Source organism: Parathielavia appendiculata, assembly GCF_033297405.1.
Source record: "Parathielavia appendiculata strain CBS 731.68 unplaced genomic scaffold N657scaffold_10, whole genome shotgun sequence".
Taxonomy (NCBI): domain Eukaryota; kingdom Fungi; phylum Ascomycota; class Sordariomycetes; order Sordariales; family Chaetomiaceae; genus Parathielavia; species Parathielavia appendiculata.
Genome location: NW_026944229.1, coordinates 355,849 through 378,501, shown reverse-complemented (window position 1 = coordinate 378,501; position 22,653 = coordinate 355,849). Strand labels below are relative to the sequence as shown.

Sequence of the window (22,653 nt, the reverse complement as noted above, 5' to 3'; positions counted from 1 at the left end):
CTCCAAGCCCTAAGCGACCCTTTTGTGTGCGGAGACCGCCTCGGCCTGCGTCAAAGATGGGTTTTCCTCGGGGTTTGCCATCAAAACTAAGGTAGATGAGAGCACGATCAGAAGTCCAGGCATCCAGCCATCTTCTCCGACCGAAACGAGAAATTTACACAAACATGCCCATCCACCGCTCTACCTCATCCACCTTCTTCTTTTTCTTCTTCATCTCCTTCTTCTTCATCTCCTTCTTCTTCTTCCTCACCCCATTCTTAATCTCCATCTGACACCTCCCTGACAACCGCATCCTGCGCACCATTCACAGTCTGCGTCATTCCATAGAGAAACTTCTCCCCTTCTTTAGGACTCCACTCCCCAAGAGACAGATAAACCCCCTCATGCTCTTTACACATCATAACCGCCACCTCAACGCCCTGATAAGCAAGATCTTTCACGGCGCCCGCAAAAGCTTTCACCAGATGTCTTCGTCCTCGACCGGGTTGCCCGGGGCGCTGCGGAAGGGCGGGCGGCCGCCTCTGCGCTCGAGGAGGGATCGCAGTCGGTGGGTTGCCATGTCGATTGGGTGGTCAGACTGCGTGGCGATGATCAGCCGCGTGCAGGGCCAGAGTCGAAGGCTGTGAACTGGGCGGCGGCGAGGAGAGCGCCCTAAGCGTTGTTGTTGTTCTTTCCCGTCGGGGTCGTTGAGTCGGTGGGCGCCTTGTATTGGCTGAAAGTGGGGGTGCTGGTAGGGATCTGGCCTGCCTGCGTGGTTGATACAGCGGTGATGAGCTTGTAGCCCTTGGTGGCAAGACTGGCACTGGCGGTTGAAGCAGGGGTGGTGCTGCTGTTGATTTGAGGGTGGGCTTGATGGTTTCACTGGCTGGGGCAGTGCCCGTTTCTTTTGAGCGGCAGGCTCGCCTGCCTGCCCTATGGTGGTCGGGCGGTTGTCGGCAAAATGTCGCTTTGCTTGCTAACCTCAACCACGGGAGTCCGAAGTTATATCTGCCTCGCAGGTCTGTTCATCGTCGTCCTCGCCCTTGGCTACTTTCTTCTCGCCCGCCGTCTTCCCCACCTCCTCGGCCACCTCCTTTGCCCCAGCCGCGACCGTTGCCTCGCCGCCGACTTCCATCGACATCATCTTCCGGCCCGCCTCCACCGTGGCATGCGGCTTGAGCCACGTGCCATAGAGCTCCTCGTTGATGGTTTTGTCGCCTACCGTCTTCCACGATGGCTGATACCGCGACTCGACGACGCCAAACCTGTCCGGATTGACGTCAAGTCCGCGGCGCTCCAGTGAGAAGGCGTATAATCCCCCAAGAAGAGAGTACGGAGGCATACAGGCAGGCGAGTTCTCCGTTCCCGCCGGGTACAAGTTCGCGGCTATGGCCGCGAGCGGGCTTGTCGAGGCCCGACTGGAAAATGTCCATCTTGCGCATCTCGTCGGTGGGCTTCTTGTTCGGGTTAGCGTACAGCCTGTCCGCGGCGGCTAGGAGGCGCTCCTGGACTTTGGCTTCGTGGAAGTGCTGCCACAGGTCAGCGATATTTCCTGGGCTTTTGTGGTTTTCCTGGTCTTTTGTTGCTTTTGGGAAGGGTTGGGAGCAAAGCAGACTCATCACTCAATGACAGTGGATGACTCCTGTCACACGCAAATAATGATATGGAGAAAGTCACTCACTACCGTGTCCTTGGTCACGATGCCGATGCCGCCGTGAGGTTGTACGCCCTCACGCGTGCACACTCCCGCGGCAAAGACAAGCATGGTGCGAGAGCACTCGCCCGGCCCTAACCTGCTGTCGGCGCACTTGCCAATAAAGCGACGCCGCGAACGGGGGTGCAATCTGGCGCCAATGTCAGGGGCACGTACACGCTCACATGAGAAGCTCTCGGTGGGCGCCTGGCAGAAGGTGGCACTGTGCCGGTCATCCCTCTCGCAAGGCTTGAAGTACTTGATCTTGGTCACGGGGCCACCGTCTGCAGCTGCCTCGCCGCGCGAGACAGACGTCACAAGGTTGGGGAGGAGAATCTCCCAGCTCCTAGCACCCTGGCCATCCGAAGCCTGGTTCTTTTCCGTCGCAATCACCCTGTCAGAGAGATAACGGGTGTACAGCTGGACCAACAGATTACCCCGTCGTGTCCATGTCGCGCATTTGCTGCCGTAACCGCTTTGAAGGAGCCACATTCGGCTGCACGTCCTGTCGATGTGAGAGCACACGTCCCGAGAGTGCCCTCGGCGAGATGGGGAAGCGTGTTGGCCTTGTGCTGCACGCGGTCCATCTCTTTTTTGGCATCCATGTCTGGGCGCTCTCCTTTCTTTGGTCCCGCCATGCTGGGAAAAGAAGAAAGGGCTGACTTTGAGTGAGCTAGGGTTAGTACTCTTAGCAATGACCTTTGTGTTCAATAATGAAATATACCTTTGCTGCCCTGCTTCAAGGTGTCGTCAGTGCGTGCACCCCTTGCCCTTATTTCAGACTCTTTGTCTTTGGCATGCGTCTCTGCTGTTAATTTGCGCACTGGTTTCTCCAGCTAATGAGATGCGGTGAGAGCGAGCCGGAGGGCAGGGAAGATTGGCGAGCTGGGAGGTTTGGTAGAAAAGCGAAGACGGAAGAGAAGGGTGCATGTTGCTTTTGAAACGTCCTCGCTGGACAGGCGAAACGCAGCTGCCGACGACAGACAAGATGTTGGCCAGGGCTCCAGGTATCCGGTTGTCGACCACGGACAGTATAACTAAAAGGGACTTCAAAAACCCGACTGTGATTACTAAGGGACGTAAAGCAAATGCCCTGCTAGCGCTCCTTTTCCAGGCCAACTCCTTTCTCTCTTGGCAATTCTTTTCCTCCCGTTAAGAATATTTCACCCACGGTCGGTAGCCTAAGCTAGTGTAATGTATATAAGTGCCTCAGGGCCCATCAGCAGTCGCTCCAACCGCCCTGCTTGCGCATTTCATTCATGTGGTCAATAACCGCCTGGTGGTTCTGGTTGGACCTCTGGTAAGTAGGGTTCCATGTAATCAGCCTGGGGTTGTCGGCATGGAACATCTGGATGCGCTTGTCGATGTCGGTTTCGATGGCCGTCCGCGTCGCCAAGTTTGCCTGCTTGGTGGCGGCCAGGTCCACCTCGCGCCAGGAGTGCGTGCCCCATGTCTTTTGGACTGTCACCCACTTGATGGGATCCCGCCTCTTGGTGACGCCATTCTCGACGTAATTGTAATAGTTGCTCGGATGCGTCTCAGGGAACACTCCCTTGAGCTCCTCGTACAGCTTCGCCGACGTGGCCCCGCGCCGCAGCGTGATGATCTGGGCCGACAGCTCCCTGGAAGTGCCGTACACCTTCTTGGCCGCCTCCTTGTTATCGCCCTCGGGCAGCTCGTCCATGGCCTCCTTGACGTAGAGGGAAAACTGGTCGTACTTTTGAGAATAGAGCTTGGCATACCCGTTCCCTTTGAACCCTCCAACTTCCCCAATGACGTTTGCGACGCAGAAGTCGTCCTTGACTAGGTCCCGCAGGTCTTGCCTGGTGGTCAGAGTGTTGATGACCGTCTTCAACTCTGCGGGGGAGGCGGTAGGACTGAGGTTGTGAGTCGACAGCTCGTAGTAGCCTGGCGTGCCGGATCTATCGCCTTTGCTAATCCAGGTCATGGACTGGTCGCGTGGAGAGAGCGTATCAGCCAGTGAACCAGGGGATAGCAGTCGCAACAAGCTTTAGATGACGATGACTTACCTCGTTGAAGCTGCACCGCCGAGCTTTGCCCCTGACGCAGTCGGTCGCAACCCAGATTTTCTTGGAGTTGAAGGGCAGATTTGGATAAGCCATGGCCTCGAGGCGATAGAGCAAGTAGGCAAAGACGCGCTCGGCAGCATGTGCGTGTTCGCTCTCGGCATTGACTTGAGAAGCGGAAAACAAGGCCAGCAACAGGGCACTGAGTGAAAAAAAGAACCTCATGTCGACGGAAAGAAGCGAGTGTCTGTCTACAGCCCTGAATTCCCGCGACTTGACCAGGACACTCCTCACACCCGCCCAGAACGGCGTCTGAGTGCTCAAAGGTCGTCCCAGTAAACATGGTGGACTCGACAAGCGTTGATGCAGGGACTGCCAGATCTCGGTTTGCAGCGTGCCATTGAGAAATTTCCAAGCAACCAGTTTGACCCCTTTTTTTTTTTAATTTCCTTGTGTCGTTGCCTGCATTAGCCTGGCGCTCGATCCGTCCAAGTCAGCTTACATCATGTGGTCCAGTCGAGCCCAGACTCCAATATGGCCCCAGGGCTGAGCCAAGATGATGGATTTGACTTTCCCAACCGGTCATGGTTGTAGTGGTGGACGATCTGGTCTAAGTCAATCTGACAGCAGTAAGTTAACCAAGGCAGGGAAAATTTAATCTACTCGCTTATACGGATCTGTATAATCGGCTCGTTTAACTATAGTTAACATATGTTAGAGAACCACCTATTGAATTTGGCAGGTGGTCAGAAGGGCAGGTCTAGGATAACTAGTGGCTTAGCACCAGGATTCTCAGGATCAAGGAAATGCCTGCAACGGTTCTTTGGGATAAGAGAGACAGAAATCATCAACAATCGAGTTGCTGTCTATCTTTTAGTGCCCAATTACTGCGGTACGATAAATTCGTGGCTGTTGGCTGTCCAACATCACCACTCGAGTTATGGCTCCACTGACAGGACAAGACATCATGCTCTGTATGCCTCCACATTCTTTGCACTACCTTCGGCCACTTGATAATTGCTGCTTGGGGCCCAGTAAAACGGGAGATAGATGGATTACCCATCTCAAGTGCTTGTCAACATGGCATATTGATCGCGAAGTATGGTTGTGGCAGCAGCAATGTGGCTGGTCGCTCTCTTACCCTATTCAAGCGTAAACGTTTCCATTAAGTTCTGGATCCCTTCGGTAGTCATTCCGCTGGCCGACGGAGACACAGCTTCGCCTTCCATGACACCATGGACGTATGCCCCGCCGACCAGTCGGTGCCTATTATCTCTCGAGGACTGCCCTTGCTCAAGTTCAAGGTGTTGCACTCCTCTCAACAGCAACGGCACGCAGGAACCGGGAACGATCCAGACCGAGTCCCCGACTTCAACACACTCGGACCCGATCCCGAGGTATCCCTCGGCCGTCCTAAACAGCCGCAGGTGCTGACTCAACGAGAAGGGCGTCACAAACTCGCTCATGCTCGCCGCACTGCAGCTTTGCGCGTCCCATAGGTCGTTCAACGACTGCCGGAACCGATCCGCCAGGGCGTGCCATTTGTGGTTCCCGTCTTGGCCGTCCGGGTTACGGTCTACGTCGACACGGCAAGTGGTTTCGCGGAACCATTTGCCGAAGGACGCGCCCAAGCACTCACCGTCCGGGACGAGCCGGGGCGGGTACCCCGCCGTGTTCACGATGAGGGTCCGCCAAAAGGCTTCGAGTTTGTGCTGTTCGGCGCCCTTCCGGCCGTAGAAGGTGTCGAGCGACTCGACTATCTCGAGCCATCCGGGGAACGGCTCGCCGCGCAAGACCTCCAGCTTGGTCTCGCCCACCATGGTGACGCGGTCCAGTCGGAGCCCCACCAAGCCCAGGGTAAGGCTCTCGCGCTCCACGATCGGGCGCTGCTTCAGGCCGCCCGAGGCCGAGTACCGGCCGTAACCGGTCACGCGCAAGCCCGTGGGCGCCTCAGCCGACCAGTCGGGCACCCACGAGGGGAGACGCCCCGTGGCTTGTTGCTGGTACTTTTCGCCCTCGACGCACGACAGGAGCAGGAGGTCGCCGTCGCCGTCCTCAAGGATCTGGATGGCGGCTCGGGTGAAGGCGGCAGCCGGGGCCTGCGCCCCGGAGAGCTCGTACGCCGGGGCCAGGCCGGGCTTGTCGTGCGCGTATTCGTGGACGAGGCCGAGCAAGGCGTACACCTTGTCGCGCGGGTCCGTGGCCTTGAAGCTGCGAGCCCGGATGAGGTTGCAGACGAGGGTCCTGGCCCAATCGGCGCGGTTTTGGTGCTGATATCCCTGCTGCTTCCTCTTCTTGTATTCCTTGGCCGTCGACCGGAGCGTTGTCGGGGACTGGTAGCGGAATCTAAGGTTTGCGTGCTCGTCGGGGCTGAGTTGCTGCCATGGAAGCGCCTGCTTGGCAGACTCGATGAAGAGGGAGGTGAGATGTCGCGCCCAACCCGAGGTCGAGAAGAAGTGAGATGCCTCGGCAATGACGGACCAGTCGAGCTCGTACAACCCGCAGAGGACCTTGACAGTCCTTGACAGTACCACTTCTTGGATGATCCAGGCTCGGGAGAAGTAGGTCCGCTGGAAAACGTGGGCAACAGAGACCCACAACTGCCGGCAAGAGAAGAGTGCCATCCGCTCGTCGTCGCCATACTCATGGGAGTCGGGCGATAGCTTGGAGAGATAGTTAAGAAGATGCGGCGCGTAGTCCGAGACCTCTTTGAGCTCCGCGAGCAATGTAAACCCCGGCTCGGTATGACGGTCCTGTTCGCCAAGCCAGGAGACGACCACAGTGGCTGTGCGGTAAATGTCCGCCATGAGCATGACCTGCTCGCTTCGCTCTCTCTTGTCCCGCTGGTTGACGCATACGGCATCTATCCAGAACTTTCGAAGGGCGAGGCCAGGCAACTGGCGGGCCCGGAGGAGGAAGCTGTGGAGGTTTGCGGTTACACATAGCACCTGGCCGTTGCAGAGGATGGGACAGTCCGAACGGCTGCTCAGTGTGCTGAGTGGGCCATATTCGGTCGGCGCGCCCCAAGTGTATGACAGCGCGTAGAATTCTGATATGCAGTCTAAATCCACGACATCAAGGCTGCATGCGATGGGAATGTCGTTGCTCGGCGACGGACTGGTCGAGATGGAGAGCAGCCGTATCTGTCGACGGCCAAGGCGCAGATCGTCGCTCTGATAGACCGCTGCCTTCCCGGCTATTGCCATCTCCTGAAGTGGGAGGACGGGTGGAAACGCGAGCAACGCCGATGTTGTGACGAAGGGCGGTGGCCTGAAAGCCAGTGGCGCAGAGAGCCTCGCTTACCTTATGTACAGTATGTCCCTTCCTATTGGATGACAAGAGCCGCGTCAGGCAGCAATCGGGTTTTGACAGACAGGAATCATTCTCGTCCCGCATGTAGAGTGGTGTGCCACCGCCTTCAGTCCGCTGTCGAGTTTGCACGCGGCAAATGCCTCCAGCAATGCCCCGATACCGGTTTTCCTATGTCCCCGACTACTTTGTGGACACTGTCGAGGCGGCCAAGGCGTGTCCGGATTCCAAGCTCACAACCCAGCTCAACCTTGGCCTGTTGGACAAGACTTACAACAGTAATGACGTTCCTGGGGCGCATCTGGCTGGAGAAGCCCCTTGGCCCCGGTTTCGCAGGCAAGTGGAGTGGCTGAACAGGAACAGCCCTGACGGCGTGTGCTACAAGTTGCTGTTCCTCCTGCGCCATGGTCTAAGTGTGCACAATATCATCATGGCAAAAGTGGGACGAGAAGCTTGGAACGTATGTACTGCACCCCTTCGCCCCTTTGATATGCCTGCAGCTGTAGGCAATCCACGGGCCCTGTGCGTCTGACTGTTCTTATTCCTGCAGAGCTACTGGTCTCATCTTGAAGCGGATGGTGAAATGACTTGGGTCGACGCCAAGCTCACAGAAGACGGCAGCAGTCTCGCCCGCCATCTCGGAAACCTGTGGGTCGAGTGGGACGTCTTGGGCGTGCCTTTGCCGGAAACGCTCTACACCAGTCCTCTAGCTCGCTGTCTCGAAACGACTAAGCTCGTTTACGAGCCAGTCATGGCCAAGCATGGGCGAAGTCTTCGGCCGGTAGTTAAGGAGCTGCTGAGGGAGCGGCTTACGAACCACACTTGCGACAAGCGAAGCAGTCGATCCTGGATTGCAAAAACGTATCCTGAATACGTTCTCGACCGAGGATTCGAAATGATGGACACGTTATGGAAGAAGGACCGATACGAAACGAACGATGAACACGTTGCAAGAAAACGGCGACTCCTGGAGGACATATTCGCCAATGACAAATCTACGTTCGTCTCGCTCACGACTCACTCATATGCCATCTCGGCAGTTCTAGAAGTCGTGGGAGCACCCCACTTTCGTGTCAGTGAAGGGGCTATCATTCCGCTTCTCGTCAAGGCTGAAGAGGTGTCGAGAGAGTCTAAGGGGAACTGACTGGTAGTCTGACCACCGGTTATCAAGAGTGTTGATGTTCCCATGGCTAAAGCCTGGAAAATTCCCAATTAATTGAACTTCGTCGCACGGACGAACACAGAGGCATTGTAATTAGCTCACGTGCCCCAAGATAACTTCACACATGGCTCCGGGTCCATTGTCACTTCATGTAATACCTCCTGAACACAGTCCCTTCTCCCTCCAATACACCAGCACTAAACACCCCCCATTGTCCGCCTCCGCAAGATTCGGCTTCCTTCTCCCCTCCCCACCACCACTACCATCATCATCACCATCACCACAACCCTCAACCCCCTTAAGCTTCTCCTCCTCCTCGAGCCCACACCCAAGCGTCTCTCCTCGCATCATTCGTCCTCGCCGGAAGGTAACTGAGCCAATCACGGCTGGCTGGGCTAGTCGGCAGGCCATCTCCTGCCCCTGCCTGCATTATTTAGCCCGTGGATGAATTGACCGAGTACAAACGGTGGTCCTCCGAGCTCCTCGATTAGAACGCCAACTGGTGATGGTGCTCCCTTGCAAAAATTCAAAATTCTCCAAGTCGATGCCCTCGTGCGTATTCGAGGCTTCTTCTCGTACGGAATATCCCGCACTCCAATCGGTGCAAATAAGTCAGGCAATGGAATCCCCTTTTCGCAGTTCTGGGCTGAGCGACACCAAGCAGTGGCCGTCCACTGGGGCGAGTTATGTGAGCTGGAAGACGAAGCTCAAAGGAAAATTCGACAATCACGGTGAGTAGGTAATCTTTTCTATCTAGAAGAGCTTTGAAGGGTTCATCAAAATACCACAGGAGGGGCGTGAGATTCCGGGGCCACGGGCCGTTGGGGCCGACTCACTCTCCAAAAACCGCAGAGGTGATCCGTGCACGACACGACCGAGATGCGTCAATGCCTGAATCTTCGACGGGAACGCAGACGACTCCGGAAAGAGCATCATTATGAGCCACTCCGTGCTCTTACTCCTCGCCGTCTTGTCGTCAAGTCTGAGCTGCTGTGACTTCCCTTCGCAATCTCGATACTCCGCCAATGACTGCATGTATCAGGCCGCTAGGAGCTTTGAGAAGGTTGGCGAATTTGGGAGCTTCGACTTCGAGCTGGTGGCGAGAGTGGCATTCTGGGAAGCCCGGTTGCTGTTTTCACTTCTTAACCTCGTGTTTATCCCGCATCAGCTCTCCGTATATTTAGTCTCGGCCGGACAGCAACGAGGCCCGCAGACGACCTTGACCACCAGCATGAGACTCTGTTTCAAGACAAAACCCTAAGGAGACACGACGGCCTCAGCAGAGCGAAGAGTTCACTGTTGATCCAAATTCGAACCGGGGCCATAGGCCTTCGGGCTTTCTTATTCGAAAGGAGAGTCCCAGAGATTCTGACGCCTATATGCGAGTGTGGAGAGGGGCGAGAGACTGTCGAACACCTTGTGATGTGGTGCTTGGCCCCACCGTTGACTCGAAGATGGGAGAGAGCCGAGGTTAGAACGCGAAGGGACATTTATTCTGTTCTACAGGGAATCAGTCCCAAAGCTGCACGGCTAACGGGGAGGATCCTGGACTGGCTGATGGACTCGGGGAAACTGCCGATGTACAGTCTGGCCAGGAGGCTGGAGCTGGAGCTCGCGGTCTGATATCCCTTTCCTTCGAAGGCCAAGAGGCCTTCTCACTTTGTATTTGCAGGATCGCACACTGATCGTTTCCTTGATTGTCGATATGGGTTTTTCACCCGGCCCACGAGGGCGCGGTTTTCCTGTATAGTAAGTTGTTGAAGGTCCGGCACGCCCTAGGGCACAGCGGTGTATGAATAACAATATATACCGTAATTAGGTTTCCTATCCATTGCATCAGTGTACCATTGCGACCGCGCTGTCGCTCCGCCTCTGGGGCTATATAAGGTACATACAGGTAAGGTACCATTGCCCCTAATTAGTCTACTATATGTCGATGGACAGCATATCTAAGGTACTGTAAAGATGCTTTACAATGATGCACGTAAGACTCGCAAAAAGCTCACCAGCTAGCCCCCAGGCTTGTAGCAGGGACGTAGCTGGCTACGAAACCCCTGGGTCCTTGCCCAAGACTAGAGTTTTACTTCGGGCCGGGGGAGGAGCGACTCTTCTTCCCCTCCCTTCTTTTTTCAATGATCTTTCTTGTTTCCTTTCCATGGTTTCTTTTTGTTTTTTCGTTCATTTTATTATATTTTATTTTATCTGCAGTTTTTTTTCCCTTCTCTTTTTCTCTTTGCGGGTTGGCTTGGGTTGGGATCGAACTGGGAGGGTTCTGGACAGGCAGATGGGATGCAGGCAGGGAGTGTGGATGCCAACCTGACCAATCTTCATTTTTCTCTTCACGTCACCCTCCCTCACTCCCGGCTAGAAATCTATGCCAGTCCTGGATATTTTATGCCCGCCAGCTCATGCCATAATGAGTTAGGGCGTAGGTGATCACAGGTGCATGATACCGGGACATGGCGTAGAGATAAGGAAGGGTAGCCGTATCTCCAAACCACTCCGTCACAACATCTTGAGCTGGCCGATGAGCAATCCTTCAGTTGATCCTCAACATGAGTGGCTACCTTATCTGAGCAATCATGCTTGAATAGGTCAATACAGTGGGAGGCGGCAGGGCCATGGCGGGAACCACAACCCAGACCGATGGTGTCCCTCAAAGTGCCTTGATCAAGCCGTCATATCTGCTTCCAGGAGCCATAGCGTCCGAGTTTTAGTTCCAAAGAATAACTTGACTGTCCAACGTTTTGTGTGTATTTACCATCAAGGGCTTGGATAGTTAGATCCCAAGCATGCAACAACTATCGACAAAGAAAGGGAGGTATGTACAGCAATCGTCAACACTCCACCCTCATCCCTCTTCCCTCACCCCTTAGAGGCACTGCGAGAACCAGTCATTGATGTACTTGCACGTGAACCCAGAAGCGCACGTCTTGCAGCCCGTGTAGTTGATGCCGTCGCACTGGGACCAGTGCGAGGCAGTGCAGCCGCTGGGCTGGGTGGAGGTGGACGGAGCTGTGCTGGTCGTCGACGTGCTCTGGGCCTTGGTCGTGGTCGTGGTCGACGTGCTGAGGGTTGTCGACGAGACAGTCTTGGTCGTGCTACTAGTGCTGCTGGAGCTGCCGCCGGGGCCCGAACCTGTTGTGTTGCATTAGCTAAACCGTCCTGCAAGACCGTCTATGCCTAGGCAAGGGCTCACCAGGACCAGCGACCGACGTGGTAAGGCTGCCGCTCTCAATGTAGACGCCAGACCAGTAATAGTCCTCGGTGGTGTCCGGGTACCCCGAGCGCGGCAGCTCAAGCACGCCGACGTGCCAATCGGCGCCGTTGCTGCTGGTGCTTGCGCTGATAGGGGCGACCTTCTGGGCCAGGGGTTCACTGCCGGTCGAGTGCCAGAAGCCGACCGTGTTTGCGTTAAAGTCAATCTCGTAGGCGACGTTGTGCCACACGTTGGCCTCCCACTCGGTGCTCCACTGGGTGTTGCCGCTGACGCACCAGCGCAGCTTCGTGTCCGAGACTCCGGGGGCGCCCGACAACCAGCCCGACTTGAGCTCGGTAAAGTGGCTCTCGAAGAAGGCAATCTGGTGCTCGCGGGTGGTAGCGGGTGCGTTGGTGTCCTTGCGCATGAGTGAGAAGTGGTAGTAGACTTTGCCCTTGTTGATGGCGGCCGTGGTCTGGGGAATCAGCTCAGTGCGGCGCATGTTTTGGCCGTTCCAGTAGGCCGTGTTGTCGAGAGTGATCTTGGCGCCCTGCCTGGAGCCCGTGTCGGCCGGATTCTTGTAGTCGGGCGACAGGTTGACGTAGGCCGTCACGGGGGACGAACCGTGGATGTAGTACTCTGGGCAAGGTCAGCGATGCGGTTATGCTGGGTGACAATAACTAGCCAGGTGCTCTGATGTGGAAACCACATACGATACGGGCCAACCTGGTTTCCCCACGACCACTTGTTGAGGTCGGTTGACGATGTGAGGTCGTTGAAGCGGCCATCCCAGAGGATGGTCCCTGCCGAGACGGACAGGGCGTTGGCGACGAGCGCGGACAGAAGCGAGAATTTCATATTGGCTGGACGGGGTTGGCTGAGCGGTAAGGCCAGGAAACGAAACAAGCGGGGGACTCTCCCCTGCTCTTATATGGGAGCGCCTGAGTATCCTCCACCACGGTGCTGCGGGTCGTCATTCTCTCGGAGTGTCCTGTAGCCAAGCGAGCGCCGTTGTCTGGTTGCAAGGATGCGACATGGTGGACATAATCTGGAATTCAGGCGCGAAACACCGCAATTGCGGCCCGCTTTCGATTGCGGTCCGGAGGAAGCATGGCGTTCAGAGTTGCAGTTTAGCGGAGAGACGTTGAAAGCTGTCCCTTTTCGGTTCTCGTCCTTGGTTTCAGCAGGCCCCCCTCAGTGGAGCCTCACGGTCTTGGTCCCGAGAACCAGGGAAGTCGCGCCAATGAGATGGGACGAGCGCACAGGCCAGACGATCGCCAGGAAAGCTTGAGCGGCTTGGTGGGAGCTTGTTCGATCGACAACTGGAGCAAACTTGGACTCCGCTAAAATGGGGTGTACTTCCTTGATCCCGCCTCACTGCAGTCTGATATATTAATTTGCGCAGTCATCCGGACTCGACGCTCAGCCTCCTTTGGCGAACAAGCGTTAAATTAAACACATCAACGCAAGGGCACTTAGACTGGCAACATGCTCAGAGCTGCTGAGCCAACGACCGTCCCTTTCGACAGCATTAGAAATCAAGGGCTCTGTCAGCCAATCAGAACTGGAGAGAAGCCCTTCCGTTCGCCGTTTTGGGAAACTTGCGATGAACTTGTCCAGGCCCAGGGCAATACACGCCATAAAAATCACGCGAGAGGTTTGGACTCTTCTGGAGCACTAACGATATGGATCCAGTGGTGCAGCTCAGGCGTTCTTATACGCAAGCACCCTATGCTTCTCCGTTTTCTGGGTAATCACTTGACACCTTTGCCATCATCGTTTCTTCTCCATCATACTCCGACATGTGGCAGCAGCGCCATCAGCCAGCCGGTGTTTCAATCTGAAATTCTGACACGACATGGCCAACATCAAATACCGCCTCACAGCAACCTTGACCAAGTTTTACAGACTGATGCCAGAGAATTAAGTATTTCCTAACTCACTACCCTCCCTCGACCACTTATCTGTCGAATTCTCCCTCCTACGCTTGATTCCTAACCGATCCGCCATCACGAGACGCCATCTCGTTCTTCAGGCTGCGAGGCAGGCGAGGTCCGGGGATGGGCTCCCCGTCTCCCATACCAAAACCACAAGTTCAAAACGCTCTGCTACCTCAAGTCTCTCATGGTTTGCCTTGACTCCTTTCTACTACGGCAAAACGCTTAGTCACAACACCTGGCCGTCTTTGCTCTGCCGGCCTGCATAGGGGACTGGCGCGAGTCGGATCGGTTTTTGGAGCATGCCTGATGCGCGCCAGCCCATGGCACCTCCCCTCTCGTCACTTGCGACTCTAATCAAGCTCCTTGGTCGCTGACCTGGCAGAAAAGGGGCGGTGGAAGGTTCTAGAATAGACGCCGGGCTCGAGGTCCAAGGAAAAGTTGGTTATCTTCGTGGGAGCGAGGGTAGAGCAGGCGCTGCGGGGGGCGGCGGAAGGGTATGCCGGTGAGATGCCAAGGATGCTGATGCCGGCGTCGCACTCGTCGTCTTCTAGTCATCGACGGGTCCCGGCGGCTGTGGCGGATGGAGCGGGGCCAGGGTTTCGTTGGGCTCGCGCGGGAGACTCGCCCAGGGGTTGAACCTCCTGGTCAACGCCGAGGGCATGGCGGCGAGGGAGACAGGAGCACCGCACAGCAAGCTATGTCCGCCTTCCCTGGCACTCAAGACAAGTTCAACCTCCTACTTTACCTTGCTAAATCCAGCTCCTCTCAATCGAAGAGTATACTGGCTGTCCATGCAGACGATAATATGAGACATCGCCCTTCATTGCGACCTCCGAGTCCGAGTCACGACGATGCAGCCCACCGCGGCGAATTCCGACATTACCAAGGACGTAGAGGCCGGTTGGAGCCGCCGCCGCCTCCACAATGGTATTCTAGAAGATACCCCTTGCCGCCTCGCCCTTGACGGATCGCCACCTGATCGTCAACGGCGATGGATATCTTGTCCTGCTATGTGCGAACATCAATAGCTCCGACCGTTTCTTCCACCATACCTGCCGCCTGGTTATACAACCACCGGCATACTCCTCGACCCGACGGGGTATTGGCGCGATAGGTGTCTCTGGAGACCTGCTAGGTAGGCTAGGTTACGGGATATCCCGCGTCGCCGACACAGCGTGCCACATCGCAGTGGACCGTCCTCTTGGATGAAGACAACTGGCGTTGGACTCGGAAGGTTATCTTAGATACATTTCTAAGTAAGGTACGGAGCAAAACGGGTATTTACGCCTCGTTGTCTGCTCGATTCCCGGGGATTTTCATCCCTCGGCCTGCCCAGGGTCATTACTAGTTAGTAGTAGGGACTTTGTGAGTTTGCGGAAAACCTGGACCATTCGGATCTTGGGTTGTGGCCGATCTCAAGTGTCTACCCTCGTCCAGCTATGATGGTGGAGCGGTCTCTGATGCTTCCAGCCATGCCTGACGGTTTTTGAGTGAATCTGGTGGATTTTAATACCCAGGTGGGCGTCATTACTTTTGCCTCGTACTCCTTGGATTCTGTCTACGCTATCTCTAGGGCTGCTCTTCGCATCTGTGTTTGCTTGGGTAAAACCAGAATTGCCGCATCCTGTTCTTTTTTGTGGTACAGTCCAGGTACCTAAGTTCTGACAGCGTGAATATAGGCAATGGCATTGATGGCTGGAACTCCCTAGAAGTGGGTAACTTGATGTTAATGGCTTGATGACAACTTTGTCTTCTCGTGGATGCCTCTTCGGCTTTCTAGACTGGCGGCTCTCCACTGTCAATCTACTCTACAACAATTTGACAGTTCCGACCTCGGCATCATCAAATCACTTGGCATACTCGTCTCTAGTCAAGCCAAGCTCAACTCTACAATACTGTGAGAGTGTAGCATCCAGCTCACCACGCTTGACGAGAACCAGACAGATATTGCCAGGATATCTCGGCTCTCCAAGCCTCAGGTAATGCACGTCGAACTTGCTGACGTCGTCCTTCGAGTCGGGCAGCAGGTAGCCAAGGATGTGCCCTCGGCGTCGTAGAGCGGAGGGTATCCCGTTCTGCGCGTATAGAACACACCGCAGACGTCTATCTCAATCCACTGTGCCAGCCGCAGGCTGGAAAGAATGCCGGAGAAGTTAGAACCCAGGTCAAAGGACGCGAGAATACGATCCCTGGGTTTAAAGTGAAGACAACTAGGGGAATGCTTTGGTGAGGAAATGCTTTAACATCAACACTAGTTATGCAGTCCATTCTATGCACCGTTTTGTGTACTCTACTTCCACATCAACGCCCGCCTAGCAGATGAGGTTACACGTACCCGAACAAGATCGCTAATTTAGACCGGAGAAAACCACAAAGAATCCGCCTGTCACCTCACCCTTACCACAGCTTGACCTTGCGCATACTGCCCTCCTCACTCAGCGCGCGATGCATATCAAACGCGTTCCACAGCAGGTGCGGCTCATGGCCCATACCCTTGCGCAGGCACTCGCTCTCCGCCTTCTCAAAGTACGCCCTCAGGATCGGCCTGTACACCTCGTGCGCGCACTTATCAATGATAACGCGGGCCCTCTCGCGGGGGCTTAGACCCCGAACATCAGCCAAGCCGTTCTCCGTCACAATGATATCCAGGTCGTGCTCAGTCTGGTCGACGTGCGTGCACATGGGCACGATGCAGCTGACGCCATGCGGGTCCGTCTTGCTCGGGCGGGTGGACGGGGTGTGCATGATGGAGTACTTTGCCGAGCGCAGAAAGTCGGCCGAGCCGCCCAGGCCGTTAAGCATGCGGCTGCCCATGACGCAGGTCGAGTTCGCGTGGGCGTAGATGTCGACCTCGACGGGTGTGTTCATGCCGATGACGCCCAGGCGGCGGATGATCTCGGGCGAGTTGGACACCTGCTGCGAGCGGAGGAGGAGCTTGTTGTGGTAGTGCTCCCAGTTGTTGTAGAAGCGCTTGAACCCATCGGGTGAAAAGCGGACCGAGGTGGCGGTCGCAAAGTCGAGGCGGCCCGAGTCGAAGAGGTCGAGGAAGGTGTCCTGAATGACCTCGGTCCAGACCTTGAGATTGCGGAAATTGGAATTGTCCAAACCGCCGATGACGGCGTTGGCGATGTTGCCGATGCCCGACTGCAGCGGAAGCAGGTTGGCGGGCAGGCGGCCGTGCTTGACCTCGTGCTCAAAGAACTCGATCAGATGCGAGGCAATCTTCTGTGACGTCTCATCGGCCGGGCTGTTGGGGAGGGTCTGGTCTTGATAGTCGGACTCGAGGATGCCGACGACCTTCTCGGGGTCGATGGGGATTGAGTTCGTGCCGATGCGGTCCTCGACTTGGGTGATGAGGTATGGCTTCCGACGCGGCGGCAGGTCAGTCATGGTGATGTCGTGCAGGCCGTCGAAGTTTGGCAGCGCCGTGTTGACCTCGATAATAATCTGGTTCGTCAGCCATAGTAAACCGCCGTTTCGTTGGTCTCATCCTGCCTACCTTGTCGGCGAGCTGGAGGAGCTCTGGTGTCGCGCCGACCGAGGCGCCGGGAACGATGCTTCCGTCCTCCTTGATCTCGGTCGCCTCAACGACTGCGACGTCGATCTTGTTCTTTGGCCTGTCCTTGGTGTAGAAGCCCTAGTTGCCGTTACTAAGCTGCCCACCAGGTGACCACAGCCTGGGTGTGCCCTACGTATACCAGGTCTACGGGGAACATGGACAGATGCTTGTCGAAGAACTTGATGCGGCCCTCATTGATTCCCTTGGAGATGTTCTTGCCGACTTGGTGGGGAGACCGCCTCTCGATCATGTCCAGGGCAGCCCAACGGTTCTCGGTCTCAGCACCCGACGAGGCACCGACGAACAGGGTGTACCGCAGTTTGCCTTGTAGGTTGTTCTTCTCGACGTGGTCTGCGAGGAAGGTGGGCATTCTCCTGTGCACCGGGAAAGTGGTTAGTTGTTACTCGATAGTGAGGTCTGAGAGAGCCTTACTTGGGGTAGCCGACGCCCGTGAAGCCGGACCAGCCGAGGTAGGCGCCATTGGGAAAGTGCTGCATGAGATCCTCGGGATGGCACAGCTTCTTCAGCATCGAGGGGCGCTTGATGCGCGCCTTGAGCGCAGCCGACGCGATTGGCGAGGCCATGTTGAGAATTATGGTCCCGGAGGGCAGAAGGGGTCGACGAGAGACAAGAGACAAGAGAAGGGAACCTAGAAAGACAGCGGGACGGGAGAGGGGGCACAAGGGGTCCAAGCTGACGACCGTCCAAGAAGAAGCAGAGGTTTCGAGAACAAGACTCCAACAATCTCTGCGGCGGTTGGGTCAACTTAAATTGTTGATCTCAGCGGCCTGATGACTGGCCATCCCCGGTTCGGGACCACCATCCCCAGTCAGGTCATTCCACGGCAGGCGCGGAATCCCCGCATAACATCCACCGCCATGCTTAGATGCGCAAATGCGACCCTTTAAAAGCTAAACTGAGGCCATAATTGCGCACCTCATGAGACGCCACTGGAGTGATAGAGACCTCTCTCGATTTTTGCTATTCGTCTTTTTCTGGTGTCTACTGCCGAACATCTCGAAAAACGCCAGGCATAAGCTGCAAAAAGACAGTGATGTCATTCAGGGTTTATGCCACGTCCGTCCAATAAAAGTCTCTCGCTGGCCAGCTGCGGAGCCAGACCCCTAAGAACGGCAGGCGGTCAGGGCAAGCAAAGGCTCCGTTCAGCCGCGCCGAGATTTTCAAACTCGGCTATTGCTGACTCGGAGCAGTGGAGCCAGCCTCAACGCGCCGCGACGGCAGTCAGCTATCACTGCGTATGACCTCAGCTTGCGAAGACCGGCCTATCTTCAGAGCTCGAATCTTTGGCGAAAATGAAGGTCTTCCATCGTGTCGTCTCGAAGTTCGATCGAGTGACTATGTGCTAAATCTATCCCCCGTGAATTCTGTCAGCGACTGTTATCGACGCAACCGTCTTCCAATCACAGGAGACGCCGTGCCCACAAGCTGGCGTTGCGGGAGCGGTCGCATGGACGCCCGGGGGCGGTGGTTGCCGGGCAGCCCCGCGGATGAGCAACTCGGGCGACTCGGGCATGAGCAGGGACACGGCCCTGCGTGCGGACAAGCGGTCTGTATCCGTACTGTAGTTCCGATCCCGGGGTACTTACCTTCTTGATGCGGCCCGGGTTGAGGTGGCCGTGGTCGCGTGCCTTTCGTCCCCACCCCTCCCCGGGCTCGGGTTCGGCCTTGGCTTGCGAATGGGAGGTTCGGACAAAGGACCCACGAGCCAAGCTGAGCCGCACTCGTCTCCGTACCCGGCGTGGCCAGCAGTATGGTACGAATGATCATTGCTTGGTCCGGGGTTCAGACTCGTGCTACAGTCGCGTTAGGCAAGACCAGTTCGGCGCGGTTAGAATTGGGACAGGGTTGGCGGCGACTATCAACCTGAGAACCATTGCATGGCAGTTGTGTGCATTGGACACTGCCCCTGGGAGGTCGATAAAGAGTCTAGCGGCAGGCCCAAATTTGGGGAACCGACAGCCCGGTTGAAGGACGGTAGGAGCCACAAGCGAAACGAGGCATCGAAGGTGGTATCGGGTGAGCGGCAGCGGGCGGTGGCATCAGCTAGTCAGTTGGCGGGCTGGTCATTGGGACCGGTAGGGTCTGGGCGATGGCCGGCCTCAGAAGTAACATCACTCCCACAGGCTGCATAAGCTATTGCCCCTGTTACGGGCCTCAGCCGTGATGTTTCATGCCATACTGGGTACATACTAAACCTTGGTCTAGCCGAGGGACCCGGTAACCTGGTTTGTCACCTCTCAAATCTTCTTGGTGTTGCCACAGATAAGCAGGCGGCTGCGGAGTTTAAAGATAAAACACATCAACTGTATCCTCCGTATGTCCTATCAATCCGCGGCCAGGAACACGAGCTTGACCGGGACATCCTCAAGTTGACCGGCCGTGTAACCATGACATAGCAAGCTAACCAGTAACCGGACGCCTGGTGTTTGACGTAGATGGATGCTCGTGTTCAGCTGATGGCCAGTCGATGCCTGTCTCTAGTCGCAGCCGGAATTGAGTGTGATCTGAGTGTTAGCCGCCAACAGATGATACAAACAGCCTACCACTGCGCAGAGCTACTATTGCCAGCTGTGGCTGCCAATTCCGAGCTGGAAGAGAGTGCGATATCTCTGGTCGCAAGGGAACTTTGGGGTGGTGGTGCCTGCACGTAGGAAACGTTACATGAACGAGACAAGACCAGCCTGACTCCTGTCTCCGCCGGTCTTGGCTTTTGGATGGGTCATGTGGATTGTGGAGAGGATGGCCTGAGCTCTGGCCCCACCTATTGCGAGCTCCTTCCCAAAGTGAAGATCCAGGTCGTTGATATCCAATCAACGCTCTCCGACGGCCCTCAGCATCCGTCTAATGATCGGCTCGAGTCTGGGGAAAGCAATCGGAACAGAGTCGGTGTCGCCAATCAAGCCTGGCCCCCAGGAATTCAATTCGGTCCGGTCCCAATCCCGATTGCTGCTCACATATCATTTGACGAGCCCTATCGCAAGCAAATGGGGGGATTTGCCCAAGTGCAAAAATAGACTGAAATTCGTTTCCGTCACAAACCTGGCATTCCAGACAGCGTCCGAAGCAGATCGCTGACTCGCACTGCCTCTTCGTTTTCGGCTGACAGCCGCTCCATGCTCGGGTTCCCAACTCCCACACCTTCCAGGTTCCCCGCAGTCATCTAGCTTCGAGGTTCGGATTTGCATTGGCAATCGCTCAGCTGCGGCCCAAAAGATAGGGAACCAGCAGCACATGCCACGATCCTGGAAGCCGTTGCTACGTTTGCCGGGCCCGCCATTTGACCACACGAGCTTGCGCGCTGCAGCGTTGCATCCGTCGTGCACCGTGCCCTTCACCGTTTCCTCAGGGGTTCTTGCCGCCAACCAATCCTCTTGTCAGAGGATCTGCCCCTCCCTGGCCTGGCCAAGCTTTAAACGTTAGCCTTGCCGACCACGAACCCTGCAGGAACTTCTGATCTTTGTTTTATATCTGCCGTGGATCGCTCTCCCGGTCAACTCCTAGCCTTCCTCTCGCTCACGTCCTTCTCCACGCGCGACCCGGTCCAACGGTTTCGACTCGCTGTCCACGCCTTCGACGGTGTCTTTGAACAAGCCCTCGATCCCTTCTGAAGCAGCCGCACTCGGCAACCCGAACCAAGCATGGCCGACGAGAAACAGGGCCCCGCTATGGAGGCGCCGGAGTTGGAGTCACACGCCGCCGGGCCGATCCAACGACCACCCGGATGGATGTACAAAGGGTTCAAACTTGGAAGGAAGGAAGTCTGGTATGCATCGCCCATCATCCAGTTGCTCATGGTCGCCATGGTGTGCTTCATGTGCCCCGGCATGTACAACGCGCTGGGCGGTCTTGGCGGTGGTGGACAGGTGGACGCGACGGCCCAGAACGACGCCAGCACAGCCCTGTACTCGACATTTGCCGTCGTCGGCTTCTTCTCGGGCACAATCGCCAACATGCTCGGCGTCAGGGCGACCATGGCATTCGGCGGCCTCGGCTACTGCATCTACACCGCCAGCTTCCTGTGCTACAACCACACCCAAAACCATGGCTTTGTCGTATTTGCCGGTGCTTTCCTCGGTGTCTGCGCCGGCCTACTGTGGACCGCCCAGGGCACCATTATGATGAGCTACCCTGAGGAGGACAAGAAGGGCCGCTACATTTCGTACTTTTGGATCATTTTCAACATGGGCGCCGTCATTGGCTCTTTGGTGCCCCTCGGCCAAAATGTTAACGCCACGGGCGCCACCAACGTCACGGACGGCACCTACGTCGGCTTCATGGTGCTCATGATCATCGGCGCCGTGCTCTCGCTCGCCCTCTGCAATGCCGACCGGGTCCGCCGCGACGATGGCAGCAAGGTCATCCTCATGAAGAACCCGAGCTGGAAGACCGAGATCATCGGCCTCTTCGAGACCATCACGTCGTCCCCCTGGGTTGTCCTGCTGTTCCCCATGTTCTTCGCCTCCAACGTCTTCTACACGTACCAGATGAACGACATGAACGGCGCCCACTTCAACACCCGCACCCGCACCCTCAACAACCTGCTCTACTGGGTCGCCCAGATCATTGCCGCAGTCATCTTTGGCTACGCCCTCGACTTCCCCAACGTCCGCCGGTCCGTCCGGGCGAAGGTCAGCTTTGTCGTGCTGTTTGTCTTTAGCTTTGCCATTTGGGGCGGCGGCTACGCCTGGCAGAAGAAGCAGGTGTCTCGCGAGGTTGTGGAGGCCAAGGACTCGACATACAGGCGCGTCGACTGGACCGATGGCGGGGAGCTGTTCGTCGGCCCCCTGTTCTTGTACATGTTTTACGGCTTCTATGATGCCGCGTGGCAGACTTGCATCTACTGGTACGTGGTTTAACCCCGCCTGACTTTGCTGGTTGCGCGTGACGGCATTGACGCGCAAACAGGTACATGGGCGCCCTCAGCAACTCGGGCCGCAAGGCTGCCAACCTCACGGGCTTCTACAAGGGCATCCAGTCGGCCGGTGCCGCTGTCTTTTGGCGCTTGGACGGCCTCAAGACGCCCTTTGATACCATGTTCGGTGCCACTGTACGTTTCCCTTTTCTCCCTGCAATGCAATGAACATGCCCCAACTCAGCGCGAATCTGACGGCTGACTGACTTGGAATCGCAGTGGGGTCTGGTCGCCGGTGCACTTGTCATTGCCGCTCCGGTCATCTTCCTCCGCATTCAGGACACTGTCTCGCTGGAGGAGGATCTGAAGTTCAGTGATGAGACGGTCGAGGATATCAAGCCTGCGAGGGATGTCACGGTGCTGAATAAGGATGTTGTTTAAGCGACATTGGGTGCTATTTCCTGAGATCTGATTCCAGGGATATGACGAGCAACTGGATATGTTGGCATCGCAGGCATTTGACACATGGCGACTGGGGGCTCTGTAATGTTTGCTTGGGAGGATCGACGTCAGGGATGATACCAAGGTATGTGTGTTTCGGAGTAACATAATGCAACATGAATGATGCTTGCTTACTACCTACCTGGTAGGTACTCCAGCTTCTGTCGCGCGCACAAGATTCCCACTCAAGTGTCAAGGTCGAGTTAGTTCTGCTTTGTCATCTCAGTAGCGTCTAGTATGTCAGGATAGTAAGCTCGAGTAAGCCCCGCCTGGGCCGGCCAGATTGGGACTTGCAAGCATCACCGTCGCCTAGGCTATATGCTCGAGGGCAAGAAGGTCAAGAGCTCTTCGACAACTTGAAAAAGGTTCCTCGCCGAGCTCCAAGCGCGGGAGGTGAAAGTCAAGCTCTGC

The 22,653-nt window shown here is 56.3% G+C and overlaps 10 protein-coding genes across 10 annotated transcripts; 4 read left to right on the top strand and 6 right to left on the bottom strand.

Moving 5' to 3' along the window:
- Window positions 1-961: 961 nt before the first annotated feature.
- Window positions 962-2,310, bottom strand: N657DRAFT_635349 (uncharacterized protein; the record flags this gene model as incomplete). Its single annotated transcript, XM_062791339.1, has 5 exons — window positions 962-1,244; window positions 1,324-1,508; window positions 1,661-1,786; window positions 1,850-2,066; window positions 2,198-2,310. 5 exons carry the CDS (start codon window positions 2,308-2,310, stop codon window positions 962-964), a joined length of 924 nt encoding a protein of 307 aa, XP_062645654.1.
- A 581-nt stretch (window positions 2,311-2,891) lies between these two features.
- N657DRAFT_698317 (uncharacterized protein) lies at window positions 2,892-4,137 on the bottom strand (the record flags this gene model as incomplete). The annotated part of the gene is made up of 2 exons (XM_062797332.1): window positions 2,892-3,623; window positions 3,703-4,137. Coding segments are annotated over 2 exons (1,167 nt in total), but the record flags the coding sequence as incomplete, so codon positions are not given.
- Window positions 4,138-4,556: 419 nt separating this feature from the next.
- On the bottom strand, window positions 4,557-6,955 carry N657DRAFT_647367 (HET-domain-containing protein). The gene has a single exon (XM_062793294.1). It carries the CDS (start codon window positions 6,903-6,905, stop codon window positions 4,842-4,844), a length of 2,064 nt encoding a protein of 687 aa, XP_062645652.1. The 5' UTR covers window positions 6,906-6,955; the 3' UTR covers window positions 4,557-4,841.
- A 204-nt stretch (window positions 6,956-7,159) lies between these two features.
- N657DRAFT_635346 (putative phosphoglycerate mutase) lies at window positions 7,160-8,152 on the top strand (the record flags this gene model as incomplete). The annotated part of the gene is made up of 2 exons (XM_062791338.1): window positions 7,160-7,468; window positions 7,559-8,152. The coding sequence occupies 2 exons, from the start codon at window positions 7,160-7,162 to the stop codon at window positions 8,150-8,152; spliced, it is 903 nt and encodes a 300-aa protein (XP_062645651.1).
- Window positions 8,153-8,840: 688 nt separating this feature from the next.
- N657DRAFT_622335 (uncharacterized protein) lies at window positions 8,841-9,903 on the top strand. The gene is made up of 2 exons (XM_062790647.1): window positions 8,841-8,901; window positions 8,961-9,903. Exon 2 carries the CDS (start codon window positions 9,108-9,110, stop codon window positions 9,429-9,431), a length of 324 nt encoding a protein of 107 aa, XP_062645650.1. The 5' UTR covers window positions 8,841-8,901; window positions 8,961-9,107; the 3' UTR covers window positions 9,432-9,903.
- A 997-nt stretch (window positions 9,904-10,900) lies between these two features.
- On the bottom strand, window positions 10,901-12,533 carry N657DRAFT_665149 (carbohydrate-binding module family 1 protein). The gene is made up of 3 exons (XM_062795277.1): window positions 12,083-12,533; window positions 11,370-12,008; window positions 10,901-11,308 (listed from the first exon to the last, which is right to left on the bottom strand). Exons 1-3 carry the CDS (start codon window positions 12,225-12,227, stop codon window positions 11,043-11,045), a joined length of 1,050 nt encoding a protein of 349 aa, XP_062645649.1. The 5' UTR covers window positions 12,228-12,533; the 3' UTR covers window positions 10,901-11,042.
- A 265-nt stretch (window positions 12,534-12,798) lies between these two features.
- On the top strand, window positions 12,799-13,598 carry N657DRAFT_100220 (uncharacterized protein). The gene has a single exon (XM_062785717.1). It carries the CDS (start codon window positions 12,858-12,860, stop codon window positions 13,305-13,307), a length of 450 nt encoding a protein of 149 aa, XP_062645648.1. The 5' UTR covers window positions 12,799-12,857; the 3' UTR covers window positions 13,308-13,598.
- Window positions 13,599-15,706: 2,108 nt separating this feature from the next.
- N657DRAFT_576529 (uncharacterized protein) lies at window positions 15,707-17,452 on the bottom strand (the record flags this gene model as incomplete). Its single annotated transcript, XM_062789183.1, has 4 exons — window positions 15,707-16,756; window positions 16,809-16,946; window positions 17,002-17,242; window positions 17,301-17,452. 4 exons carry the CDS (start codon window positions 17,450-17,452, stop codon window positions 15,707-15,709), a joined length of 1,581 nt encoding a protein of 526 aa, XP_062645647.1.
- A 746-nt stretch (window positions 17,453-18,198) lies between these two features.
- On the bottom strand, window positions 18,199-19,025 carry N657DRAFT_100199 (uncharacterized protein). The gene is made up of 2 exons (XM_062785716.1): window positions 18,753-19,025; window positions 18,199-18,682 (listed from the first exon to the last, which is right to left on the bottom strand). The coding sequence occupies exon 2, from the start codon at window positions 18,654-18,656 to the stop codon at window positions 18,267-18,269; it is 390 nt and encodes a 129-aa protein (XP_062645646.1). The 5' UTR covers window positions 18,657-18,682; window positions 18,753-19,025; the 3' UTR covers window positions 18,199-18,266.
- A 1,502-nt stretch (window positions 19,026-20,527) lies between these two features.
- On the top strand, window positions 20,528-22,182 carry N657DRAFT_657404 (MFS general substrate transporter; the record flags this gene model as incomplete). The annotated part of the gene is made up of 3 exons (XM_062794809.1): window positions 20,528-21,732; window positions 21,795-21,936; window positions 22,021-22,182. 3 exons carry the CDS (start codon window positions 20,528-20,530, stop codon window positions 22,180-22,182), a joined length of 1,509 nt encoding a protein of 502 aa, XP_062645645.1.
- Between the last annotated feature and the right edge of the window lie 471 nt (window positions 22,183-22,653).